Source organism: Strongylocentrotus purpuratus, unplaced genomic scaffold (assembly GCF_000002235.5).
Source record: "Strongylocentrotus purpuratus isolate Spur 01 unplaced genomic scaffold, Spur_5.0 spur5_scaffold_16, whole genome shotgun sequence".
In the NCBI taxonomy this organism is placed as follows: domain Eukaryota; kingdom Metazoa; phylum Echinodermata; class Echinoidea; order Camarodonta; family Strongylocentrotidae; genus Strongylocentrotus; species Strongylocentrotus purpuratus.
Window position 1 is genome coordinate 24,426,683 of NW_022145601.1, and position 13,165 is coordinate 24,439,847.

A 13,165-nucleotide genomic window follows, 5' to 3' on the forward strand; every position below is an offset into this window, starting at 1 on the left:
GATATACAAATAATCATCTAATCAAAATACATTCTATTAGAAAATGTATTAAGATACAGGATGTCTAATTGACTTGCATAGTTCATATCACATCACCCATTATGTGCAGGCAAGCAAATTTAAGAGAAAACTATTAATATTGAACTAGATACAAGCAAAATTGCAAATTCTTCTTGACATTTTATGAATAAAACTTTCCTTTATGACTTTACTCCATAACTTTTGAAGGCACATTACATGTTACAGACAGTTACACATTTGAATCACTAACACACGATCCAATTACGTGAACTTTGGCAAGACATTAATCTATATTTGCTGTACAGCTTTTTCATTTACTTATATAGGTGAATGATTTTCCAATAGTAATTTCAATAGTCAGAATGCAAATTAGTTATATTAATTGTTGCTAGGTAGGACAAAAATTATGGCTCGTCCTACCTTACCACACGGATTGTAAGCAATTCACATTCTGACTATTGAAATGCAATTATTTAAATTAAACAGGTGAATGAATTAATTTGTAACAAGTCGATTAAAAAAGACGTGTGCATTTAATTTGATTACATTACGAAAATTGTTCAATTGGACAAGATACAAGCAAAATTGCAAATTCATCTAATAGAATTTTATGAAGAAAACTTTTCTATGAGTTGACTCCCTAATTTTTCGAAGGCACATGACATTCAACATTTTTGAAGACTTGTCCTCTTCAGGTTTTTTTTAATGATACTAACAGTCACACACTTGGATCACTATCACAGAATCAAAGTACATATACTTTGGCAAGACATTAATCTACATTTTCCTTACAACTTTTACATTTACAAGTAGATGTAGGTGAGGTGAATGATTGCCTAATTGGGGGAAGTTCCTCAACAGCTTGAATGCCTCTGGTACTGGTGTGACATGGGTGTGGTTTCACTAAATCGTCATAAGTACAAGTTCATCCTATGATAAACACACGATCAGTGAGATATCTGCGACCTTGTACTTTTTACAGTTTCATGAAACCCTGCCCAGTTGACAAAAATTACATAAATCTGTTGGTACCTGAAGTGGATATCGTTCGCAATTGCACAAAATATAAATGTACAGGAAAAGTAATATTACTTTGATTGAGGCCTCCTTGTGGGCAACAAAACAACATTTCTTCTCCATAATAAAATAAACTTCACAACTGAAACTTAATAAAAAATAAAAATATACTCTAAAACAAATTATGGTGGATGTTTTCATATTGCTAAACAAATGGATACAAGAGTAACTGTAAAAAGGATAAAAATATAAAATATAAAGGTCAATAATTCTTGATTGTATTATACAGAAGTGAGTGCTCCTCAGCCGTGTACTTATTGTATTTAATGCCCATTAATATGTTAGCTTCTGTGAAATATTCAACTCCTTGAACTATAAGCTCAATAAAAAATGATGATACAAATTCTTTTACGAATGCTTCCAATTTCTGCTCCAATGCCTCATTTTCTAATAAATAGAATTTTCGAAAAAAATAAAATCTGTATTCTTTTCTCTGCCATATATTTTAAATTTATATGATTTTATCCGACATGTATCTTTACTTGTCCTGTTAAAATATCATATTATAGCTTTTTTTTTTGATGAGGTAGAAATGCTTTTGAGATGTCACCCGTGAGATGTATTATTGTTTTTTTGAAAAGTTTGAGTATATATATTTCACTTCACTAGTTCATAATAGTTTTCTTTTATAAAGGAATGTTAATAAGACATTGAATACTCTTATTTTATAAAATACATATATATAACAACTAATTCTTCATTAAAAAATAGTATCATTTTTTAAAAAAGATAAACCCATTGCTAATTTGAAATGAGTGAATCCTACATTTATACTATGGAAAATACAGCATTGAGTTCAGTTATTAACAGGAAAACATGGATAAATCATTAAAGGAGATTTTAAGTACTATTGGGAATCTGGTTCACATGTATGATGCATTAACCTATTACCGGACACTTAACACTGTTTCTTTGTACTACAGAAAAGCTTTTCAATGGAATGTCTTGAAAAGTTGGTGACATACAAATACAATACCGAATGAACTGAATGAAGTCCACTACCTTTGAGAGGAACTTCAAAACAATGGAACAATTCAAATTTTGTATGAGTACTTTGTCAACATTTCATGCAATGTTTGAGCTCTGGCATTTCAGGCTAGCACTCATCACTCACAGAAACATTCCACACAAAAAAATGCATTAAAAATAACTGCCCCCATGACCTTTTCCAAAATTGCCAATAATAGTCACAGCAGCACGCCCCAAACACACACAAATAAAGTATTTAATTCTGGATTAAAAGATAGATCCAATATTTAAAAAGATGGCCCAAAAGAAACATTTATTTTTTCTCAATAAAAATAAAATCATCAATAAAAAGGAACTTTAATTTGATAGAGTTGTATATCAGTTTGTACAAGGAATGAAAATATAACAAAAATAAAAAAGAGATATCTAAGCACAATTTCAAAGGATTTTTTTTTTTACAGCAGTGACTACATTACTAAATAAGACAAATTAATTAATAATTATTACACACCGAAGGAAGGAAGGAGCAAACAATTATGAAAGAATGCTTCGAAGCAAGGCTTGGTTGTTGCTTTGTTTGAAAAATGCTGTAAAAGGTTTACTGGATCCATTCAAAGAACCCCTCTGCTTGGAGATCCTTGCGTATCAGTTCACGCTCCTCTGGGGAGGGGTTGTGAAGAGGGGAACGGGCGGGGCCCATCTCTGGTCCGACCAGTGACATGATGGCCTTGTTCGTGCCTGTGTGACCGCCTGCATACAAAATACAAAAATGATGATAATAATACACCGTTCTTGTATAGCCCATATCTCTTTGCGTTTCAGAAGCACTTTGGATGTTATCACCCCAGTTTCAGCTTCAGCTACCATATTGCTCATTATGGACTTTTAAAGTTTCACATAATTTCATGAAACACATAATCACATAAACTGTATGGAAATGAGCGAGTTATATATATTACGATAAGTTTAACAGTAATGGTGATTTTGCACATATTGCATGAGGATTCAACCCATGTTTTACATGTACATTCTCAGAGCTGAAAACTGAGGGGATGACATCATCAACTCATTACTTTAAACATAGCCTATGTGATGCATATCACTGTTCCATGAATTTAAGTGAAACTTTAAACTTTCCTATATTTCGTCCAATTTCAATGAAACTTTCACCTTTTTGTTTGATTTATTTAATTTGTCTTTATTTATTCAATCAACTTGCAAATCAGATGGTCTAGCTCTTTAAAGGAACTTGGTAACATTGTTCAGATGAGAGAAAGTGGTGCTAAGGTAGTGAATTCAATGCATGTCAGAGGGTTAGTACAGAAGAAGGAATATAATCAGTAACATTTTATACAAAATAAAGCAATTTTTTCATCAAACTTCAACAATGTTACCGAGTCACTTTAAGCAGCTTATTGAGAAAGTTGACGTGAGGAAAAACAAGACCAAACCTTTTAAAGTATTTTCACATCTACTCCGGATAGTTTGTGTTCATAAATAATTCTTATGTATAATTTTTTTTAAATACAATACATCTAAGATCGTAACTTTTCAAGCACATTTCATATCTATCATAGTATCTTTGACACTCCAAAGGTTTATTACAACATTTCTACACACCTCTTTGTTCTCCAAATTTCTCGTAAACTCCAATTCTGATTTGTTATTTCAGTTTTAATGTTTTGGCTTCTTTGGCACTAATATCCTTTGGCAAGATATTGACCTGCACTTGCTACTCTCCACCCAGGTGTTAAATGGGTTTCCCGGTAGGATGCAACCGTCATTGTTGGTCAAACAGATTTTGAGCGTCAAGTAACGCCTGGCTGGAATGCTCCTCGGGAGTGGAGATTGTGCACACAGTGTGTGCGGGCAAGCATTGAATCCCATGTCCGGGGTAATAGTTTATCTGTAAAGCGCTTAGAAACATTGTATTGAGCGCTATGTAAGCGGAATATTAAAGCGGAATATTCTTCTTTTATATGAAAGGTGTGTTTGCTTCCAACACATCATCACATTCATATTCAAACTGTCCTCGAAGGACTACTGCAAAATCCTCTCTAGCGCCATCTCAGGTCAGCTGTAGCAGTATGGTCCCGTAACCCCTGCCTCCCTAGCTGCACTGATGGTTCTCGCATTGGGTAATGGGTTACGCACTGTTGGCAAGTGGACCATGGGATGGCGCTGTGCAATAAACAGTATCAGAGCCATCTATACACAGAGTTTGGCCAACTTGGTTTCACTGGGAAACAAAATGGCGTATATTCTTTTGTTTCCTGAACCGACTTGGCCAAACTCTGTGTATAGATGGCTTTGAACAGTATGCTAGAGCAGAAAGTTCATCAGTTTAGTATCGCTTTAACACTTACCATATTTTATAAGTACAGACACAAGTGCTTGGATTCGGAACTGGAATTATAAAAGAAAGATAAAGCATATGAGAAACACTGTCTGTGCAGAAAAGTCAATTACCGGTACAAATTTCATAGATAACTGTTTATCATAATATTATGCTAAGGACTTCTGACATGCTATGTTTATGATGTGCATCTAAGAACTCAAGAAACAGAACAATTCTATTTTCTGTTGTCTTCATGATAGCATCATCCGTCTTGAAGGAAAACATAAATGCCCAACACGAAGACTAATAATTAAGATTTTGTCAAGGTAAAGATCAGTACTCCTGTCTGATATAATGTTTTTTTGAATTTTTAAATAATTTTTATAAAGCTGATTTTATTTTCAGGGCTTAAAGGATGACAAATAATTAATGCTCTTGAAAATGAGCTAATATTACAATAGAGCTGCCTAGATACCCATGCAGTACTAACCGTCAGTATTTCACACACAAATTTTAGGGAAAATGTTTCGAGTTTCATACAAAATATTGATTACGGTAATAATGTTTCTACTGTTTTATCACTGCTCAGTGAATCACAAAATCGTCATAAGCACAAGTTTGCCAATAACCCATCCAAACGTGTGTATTCAAATGGGGTGTAGGTGAACTTGCATTTATGACGGTTTTGTGAAACGATGCCCAGGTGTAAATCCTTTAAGAAATACTGATTACTTCAACAAAATACTAAATTTCAGCCTGTTAATACACTTATTAATTTTCTGATGAAAATTTGTCACCTCAGCAAAAAGGATGCTGAGATTGAATTCAAGTATACAAAATACAGAACTATGAAAAAAAGAAAACTTAATTTATTAAAATTCACCATCATTAAGATTATTACAGGGATCCGTTTTCATGGAAATCATATTATAGATTCATAAAAACAAGCTTATTAGGATGCAAACTTACTTGCTCTTTTCTGGCACTAGGCATATCACCGGCCTCAAATGCTGTCATTATTCTATTGGCCACTCTGCCTAGATAGTTGTAAGTACTAAACAGGAAAAAATACCAAGATAAACATTTATGAAAGATTATGAACTGTTAAAGGGAGTTGGGAGTCAGTTTCCACGTGCAGTAGGTCATAATTTGCTGACACCAGACTTTGTGGAATTATCATTAATGGGTGTACAAGTATTGCACACAGCAAAACTGTCAAGAAAGATAGCCCCTAGTCTCTCTGCGAGTCTTCAACTCTTTGGGTGCGGGAACTACTTTTCAATATGGGATGATTGGTGGTCTGTTGGTCATTAACATGAAAGCTAATCCCGGTGACTGACAACACTTGTCATTGGGTGAATTAACACCCATATGGTGTCAAATTCCCCATGAGAGCCCACTACTATGTGCCTTTAATACAGGTTTACTACCTTCTGTGCAAAAGTGTGTATAGTTTTTTTTAAATACATGCACAATAAGGAAATTGAACTCCAGACACTTTGAGATCATCTGACGACAGCTCCAAGGGTGTCAACTCATACCATTTTAAATGGTCTCAAAGTGTCTGGAGTTCAATTTCCTTACAGTGCATGTATCTAAAGAACTGAGTTGATATTCTTCTGGCTCGCAATAGATGTATGCATAAGTCAAGTGTTGAGTGTGGCAAATGTAGATTAATGTCTTGCCAATTCAAAGAACATTTGTGTTGCACCTGGATTCGAAACCTGCATCTTTGTGGTTCACTGTCCACTCAACCACAGCACCTCTATAATTAAGTAGCAATCAATAAAAATAATGAAAGGTCAGAGACAGAAATGGAAGAGAGAGAGAGAGAGAGAGAGAAAGAGAGATGTACATTGAACATAAAGAGTGAGTGATGTGTGTGTGTATGTGTGCCCAAGAGCAAGATATCAAGAGTAATAGAGGGATTGAGGTACTGTGGTCCAATGGATAAGTCTCCGGACTGTGAACCACAAGGTAAGGGGTTCCAATCTCTATCGCAGCATTCATACCCTTTGGCAAAACATTAATCTACATCTTCCACACTCCACCCAGGTGAGGTAAATGGGTATCAGTCAGGAATTAATTCTTTTAAATGCTTGAGCAAATTGTAATGGCAGCTGTGCTAAAGCCAGGGTAATAATAATGGAGTACCAGAAGTGGCAATGTGCCAGACACGAATGCTATACAAAACTCCTCTAATATTATTTTCAATATAGAATACAGGACGGAGAGATAGAGGAACAGAGAGCAGGAAAAAGAAAGATAGAGAGGAGTAAGGAGAGAGAGGGGGATGAGAGGGGGGGGGGAGGAGATGGAGGGGAAAGAGAAAGGGGAGGAGAGAGAGGGAGAGGAAGGAGATGGTGGGAGGAGAAAGGGGTAAGGAGAAAGAGGGGAGGAGAGAGAGAGAAAGAGAGAGAGAGAGAGAGAGAGAGAGAGAGAAAGGGGGGGGGGGGGGAGGTGACATAGATAATAAGGTATAGAATTTTAAATACCTGCCAATAAATGCCTCACAACCCATTGACAATCCTGGTAAAAGTTGCTGTTTCAAGAAAAGAAAAAAAAAACACACGTAAATTACAAGATATAATTTTTCATTATTAACATCTTTCTACTAAAATAATAGAAGTTGACAACAAATCAGTACTTTTTTCCATGTAAAAATCTAAACAATTCCAATTCCTGAGCGTGTCATATATTGTACTCAGTACAATTTAAGAAACAAACAAACAGATTATAAACACAAAGAATGTGCATAAGACTTAACCCTGGACATTAACTGTACACAAACATTTTGACTTTTCTATACTTAATGTATATTCTACAGTTCCGCCTGCGATCAACGTCACAGTGGATCGCGCGCATACGCGTGCACTTGCGCGCGAACGCGATTGATCGCGATCAGCTTAGTGCGTGGAAAACATTGCTAAAATGTAATGCAGTCCGTCCGTATGAAATGTCGCCCTCTGTTGGCGATAGTTTGCTTTTTTATTTTTGTCAGTTATTGTTGCTACTTACGCATATTGTTGCGGCGGGAATCTCAAAGTGAAATCTAATCGGCGGGGAAAAAATATATTAGACGTTCATTTTTTGACTAAATTGAAGGCGGATGACTTTGAATTCGCTAAACCAAAATTAAATCGGTAGACTTGTTATCTTATGAGACGCAATATTTATCTATTTTTCAAAAGACGATTTAAGTTGCGGCGGGAACCTCAAAGTGATAACTAATCGGCGGTGAAAAAATATATTAGACGTTATCTTTCAATTTCGATTGAATTTAAGGCGGTTCCTTTTTTAATTCGCTAAACCAAAATTAAATAGGTGGACTTGTTATCTTATCAGACGCAATTCTATTTTTCAAAAGACGTTTTAAGTTTCGGCGGGAAACTAATCGGCGAACAAAAATGTATTAGACGTTATCTTTCTATTTTTATTAAATTGAAGGCGGATCCTTTTCAAATATCTAAACCAAAATGAAATCGGCGAACTTATTTTCTTTTATGACGCAATTTTTGTCTCTTTTTTCCAAAAAACGATTTAAGTTGCGGCGGGTCTTTTGGGGAATTTTAAAGTGAAAACTATTCAAGTGACAGTTGATCGCGCGCATATGCGTGCACTTGCGATCGCAATCACTTTAATGCATGGAATTGCTAAATTGAATGCGGCACTTAAGTGAATACTATGTTATCTTTCTTTAGGCTAGTTGATTAAATTGAAGGTGGATCCTTTTCGAACTCTCTAAACCAAAATCAAATTGGTGGACTTGTTATCTTATCAGACGCAATACCTTTCTATTTTTTCATAAGATGATTTAAGTTGCGGCGGGAATATGAAAGTGAAAACTAGTCGGTTACGAAAAAATATGTTAGACAATATCACTCTATTTTTTATTAAATTGAAGGCGGAACCTTTTCGAACTCTCTAAACCAAAATCGAATCGGCTGACTTGTTATCTTTTATGACGCAATATTTTCTATTTTTTAAAAGATGATTTAAAAGGTCTTTTGGGAATTTTAAAGTGAAAACTATTCACGTGGCAGTTGATCGCGCGCATATGCGTGCACTTGCGATCGCAATCACTAACTTTAATGCATGGAAAACATTGCTAAAATTGAATGCGACAGTTTAGTGAAATCTATGTTATCTTTCTTTAGGCATATTGATTAAATTGTAAGTGGATCCTTTTTGAATTCGCTAAACCAAATTAATCGGTGGACTTGCTATCTTATAAAACGCAAAAATATTTATCTATTTTTCAAAAGACGATTTAAGTTGCGGGGGAACCTCAAAGTGATAACTAATCGGCGGAGAAAAAAATATTAGACGCTATCTCTTTTGCAAAAAATGATTTAAGTTGCGGCAGGTCTTTTGGGAAACTTTTAAAGTGAAATCTATTCACCTCACAGTTGACTGCGCGCACTTCCGAACACAATCGATCGCAATCACTTTAATGCATGAAAACATCGCTAAAATTGAATGCGACAGTTTAGTGAAAACTTTGTTATCTTTCTTTAGGCATGTTGATTAAATTGAAGGTGGATCCTTTTCAAACTCTCTAAACCAAAATCAAATTGGCGGACTTATTATCTTATATGACGCAATATTTTCTCTTTTTCAAAAAATGATTTAAGTTGCGGCGGGTCTTTTGGGGGGGGGGGGGGGGACTTTTGAAGTGAAATATATTCACATCACAGTTGATCTCGCGCATATGCGTGTACTTGCGAACGCAATTGATCGCAATCACTTGAATGCATGAAAACATTGCTAAAATTGAATGCGACACTTAAGTAAAAACTATGTTATCCTACTTTATGCCTATTGATTGAATTGAAGGTGGGTCAAAAATTGTATTTCTATACCCCCCATTCACATGAAATATTAGTAGCGGATCTGTATCCTACCGCGTAGCGCGGAAGCTCTGACGTTTCATTAAATTGTTAAAGAAAGAAGACGATTCGTTGTACCATTCTCGACTCTTAATCCTTGTCTAGATTCAGTTTCTTTTGACGTTTCATTAAATTATTAAAGAAAGAAGACGATTCGTTGTACCATTCTCGACTCTTAATCCTTGTCTGAATTCAGTCCCCCCCCCCCCCCCCCCCCTTCCCGCGCGAAGCGCGGAAGCTTTGATATTTCATTAAATTATAAGAGAAAGAAGGCGATTCGTTTGTACCGTTTTCGACTCTTGATCCTTGTTTGAATCAAGTTCCAATTCCTCCGCGCATATAGCGCGGAAGCTTTGATATTTCATTAAATTATAGAGAAAGAAGGCGATTCGTTGTACCGTTTTCGACTCTTGATCCTTGTTTTGAATCAAGTTCCAATTCCTCCGCGCATATAGCGCGGAAACTCTGAAGTTTCATTAAATTATGAAAGAAAGAAGACGTTTCGTTGTACCATTCTGGAGTCTTTATCCTTGAATGAATTCAGTTTCTTCCTCCCCCCACCTTCCTGCGCGAAGCGCGGAAGCTTTGACGTTTCATTAAATTATAAGAGAAAGAAGGCGATTCGTTGTACAGTTTTCTACTCTTAATCCTTGTCTAAATTCAGTTTACTTTGGCGTTTCATTAATTATTAAAGAAATAAGACGTTCGTTGTACCATTCTGGACTGTTAATTCTTAACTGAATTCAGTTTTCCCCCCCCCCCCCCCATTCCCGCGCGAAGCGCGGAAGCTATGTCGTTTCACTAAATAATTAGAGAAAGAAGACGATTCGTTGTACCATTCTCGACTCTTAATCCTTGTTTGAATCAAGTTCCAATACCTCCGTGCATAGCGTTGAAACTCTGACGTTTCATTAATTATTAAAGAAAGAAAACGTTTCGTTGTACCATTCTCGACTCTTTATCCTTGACTGAAGTCAGTTCCCCCCCCCCCCCCCCCCCCTTCCCGCGCGAAGCGTGGAAGCTTTTGCGTTTCATTAAATATTAGAGAAAGAAGACGATTCGTATTGTACCATTCTCGACTCTTAATCCTTGTTTGAATCAAGTTCCAATACCTCCGTGCATAGCGTTGAAACTCTGACGTTTCATTATTAAAGAAAGAAAACGTTTCGTTGTACCATTCTCGACTCTTTATCCTTGACTGAAGTCAGTCCCCCCCCCCCTTCCCGCGCGAAGCGTGGAAGCTTTTGCGTTTCATTAAATTATTAGAGAAAGAAGACGATTCGTTGTACCGTTCTCTCGAATCTTTATCCTTGTCTAAATTTAGTTTCTGTTGACGTTTCATTAAATTATTAAAGAAAGAAGACGATTCGTTGTACCATTCTCGACTCTAATCCTTGACTGAATTTAGTCCCCCCCCCCCCCCCCCACCGCACAAAGCGCGGAAGCTTTGATATTTCGTTCAATTATTAGAGAAAGAAGGCGATTCGTTGTACGGTTTTCGACTCTTAATCCTTGTATGAATCAAGTCCCAATTCCTCCGCGCATAGCACGGAACTCTGACGTTTCATTCAATTATTAAAGAAGAAGACGTTCGTTGTACCATTCTCGACCCTTACTCCATGTCTTAATTCAGTTCCTCCCCACCCCCCCGTTCCCGCGCGAAACGCGGAAGCTTTGACGTTTCATTAAATTATTAGAGAAAGTAGACGATTCGTTGTACCGTTCTCGACTCTTAATCCTTTTTCTTTTTACGTCCCTCTCCTTTCTTCTTTCTCTCTCTCTCTCTCTTTTTTTTTTTGGGGGGGGGGGGGCGGGCGACCGCCCCCACCGCCCACACCCCCATGGCTACGCGCCTGTATCCTCTGTTTCTTATTCCTACTCTCTACTTCTTTTTTTGCACTTTTGCGCTTCGCGCTTAATATTTAGCTTTTAGATTGAATAAATTGAATAAATTCATCAATTCCTGATGAAGCCGTATGAGCGAGAATTTAATTTATTCTTGTCTCATATACGGTTGTCTCATTTGCGTATGTATCATGAAATGAGATAGCAAAATGTGTATATTGATGGTCATCTTGCGAGTAATAACCGTTAACTACTCTCATCGGGCTTTTTTATGGTAATGTACAGGCCACCCCCACCTGAAATATTGGGGGGGGGGGAATATATCCCCCCATCCCCCACCCCCCCCCCCGGATCGACACCATGCCCTATTTTTGTATTAAATTGAAGTGGATCCTTTTCGAACTCTCTAAACCAAAATCGAATGGGCGGACTTATTATCTTTATGACGCAATATTTGTCTCTTTTTCAAAAATGATTTAAGTTGCGGCGGTCTTTTGGGGGGGGGGGGGGACTTTTAAAGTGGAATATATATATATATATTCACGTCACAGTAAGTTGATCGCGTGCATATGCGTGCACTTGCGAACGCAATCGATCGCAATCACTTTAAATGCATGCAAACATTGCTAAATTGAATGCGACAGTTTAGTGAAAACTATGTTATCTTTCTTTAGGCTAGTTGATTAAATTGAAGGTGGATCCTTTTCGAACTCTCTAAACCAAAATCAAATTGGCGGACTTGTTATCTTTATGACGCAATATTTTCTATTTTTAAAAGATGATTTAAGTTGCGGCGGGAATCTCAAAGTAAAAAACTAATCGGTGGCGAAAAAATATATTAGACGTTATCTCTTTTTCAAAAAAATTATTTAGAGTTGCGGCGGGTCTTTTGGGGGGACTTTTAAAGTGAAATATATTCACATCACAGTTGACCGCGCGCATATGCGTGCACTTGCGAACGCAATCGATCGCAATCACTTGAATGCATGAAAACATTGCTAAAATTGAATGCGACAGTTTAGTGAAAACTATGTTATCCTACTTTATGCCTATTGATTGAATTGAAGGTGGTCAAAAATGTGTATGCCTATACCCCCCCCCCCCCATTCACCGTAAATCCTAGTAGCGGATCTGTATCTTACCCCTATACTGATATTTTCAAGCTCTCTTCATTTCCCAGGTTCCTCATATGATCTACATGTAGGCCTACTAGGTTTTTTTTCTTTTAATTGACACTTTTTATTGATAATAATCAAAACTTCTAAAGCCTAGTGCCCACTGTGCGATCTGAGCTTATTATTTATCCGATTTTTCTCAAACCTTCACTAATGTGCTTCTTTGATTTTTCTCCATTTGTCCAAGCAATCTGCTTTATAAAAGGTTAATTCTCCTTTAATGATAATTCAGTGTAGGCCGCCTACATGTGACGCCTGACGGAAGAGTTGTTGTACCTGGATATTTCTACATCATAGTCGAGTGACCAATATGCTAATTTGAGATTCACATAGTCTAGATGTATGTTTAAGGGCAAGGAGTTTTCTTATTATTTCTTTGTCCGGTTTAATAGTTCAAACTTTCAACTATATATTTCTTTGATTTTTCTGTTTTCACACAATTACAAATTGTTACTCGGGTTGGGTTTCCCTGCATTTATGTAGCTAGTGTATTAAAACCAGAATTGGATCATTTACGTAAAAACACATGTATATATACACATCTCAATTATCAGATTACACTAATTATGCACAGTTTGCTTTTCTAGTATCGCATGCATATCATGCGCACATGCCGGACATAATTACACACACAAGTACCCAGAACACTTATAACACACGCGCTACATACACACACATACAGCATACGTATGTGTATAAATCACACTTGCACACATACTAGACGCGCATTAGTACATAGTCGCACTGAGGTCAGTGCATAGTCGGTCGTCGTGCGCTATGCACACAATAGAGCACGATGAGTAATGTTATGAGAATGAGGTCGCCTTTTCAGAGAGGTCAGGTCGTAGTCT

General features: G+C 36.7%; 1 protein-coding gene across 2 annotated transcripts in view; it reads right to left on the reverse strand.

The window, feature by feature from the left end:
- Nucleotides 1–245: 245 nt before the first annotated feature.
- LOC105444881 (N-acetylneuraminate lyase-like) overlaps nucleotides 246–13,165 on the reverse strand; it is a 51,855-nt gene continuing 38,935 nt past the window's right edge. For both annotated transcript variants that reach the window (XM_030987102.1, XM_030987103.1), the window contains exons 10-13: nucleotides 6,901–6,947; nucleotides 5,375–5,459; nucleotides 4,434–4,473; nucleotides 246–2,817 (exon numbers count right to left, since the gene is read on the reverse strand). In XM_030987102.1, coding sequence (XP_030842962.1) covers nucleotides 2,666–2,817; nucleotides 4,434–4,473; nucleotides 5,375–5,459; nucleotides 6,901–6,947 — 324 coding nt within the window. In that variant the 3' untranslated portion in view covers nucleotides 246–2,665. The remainder of the gene's footprint in view (nucleotides 2,818–4,433; nucleotides 4,474–5,374; nucleotides 5,460–6,900; nucleotides 6,948–13,165) is intronic.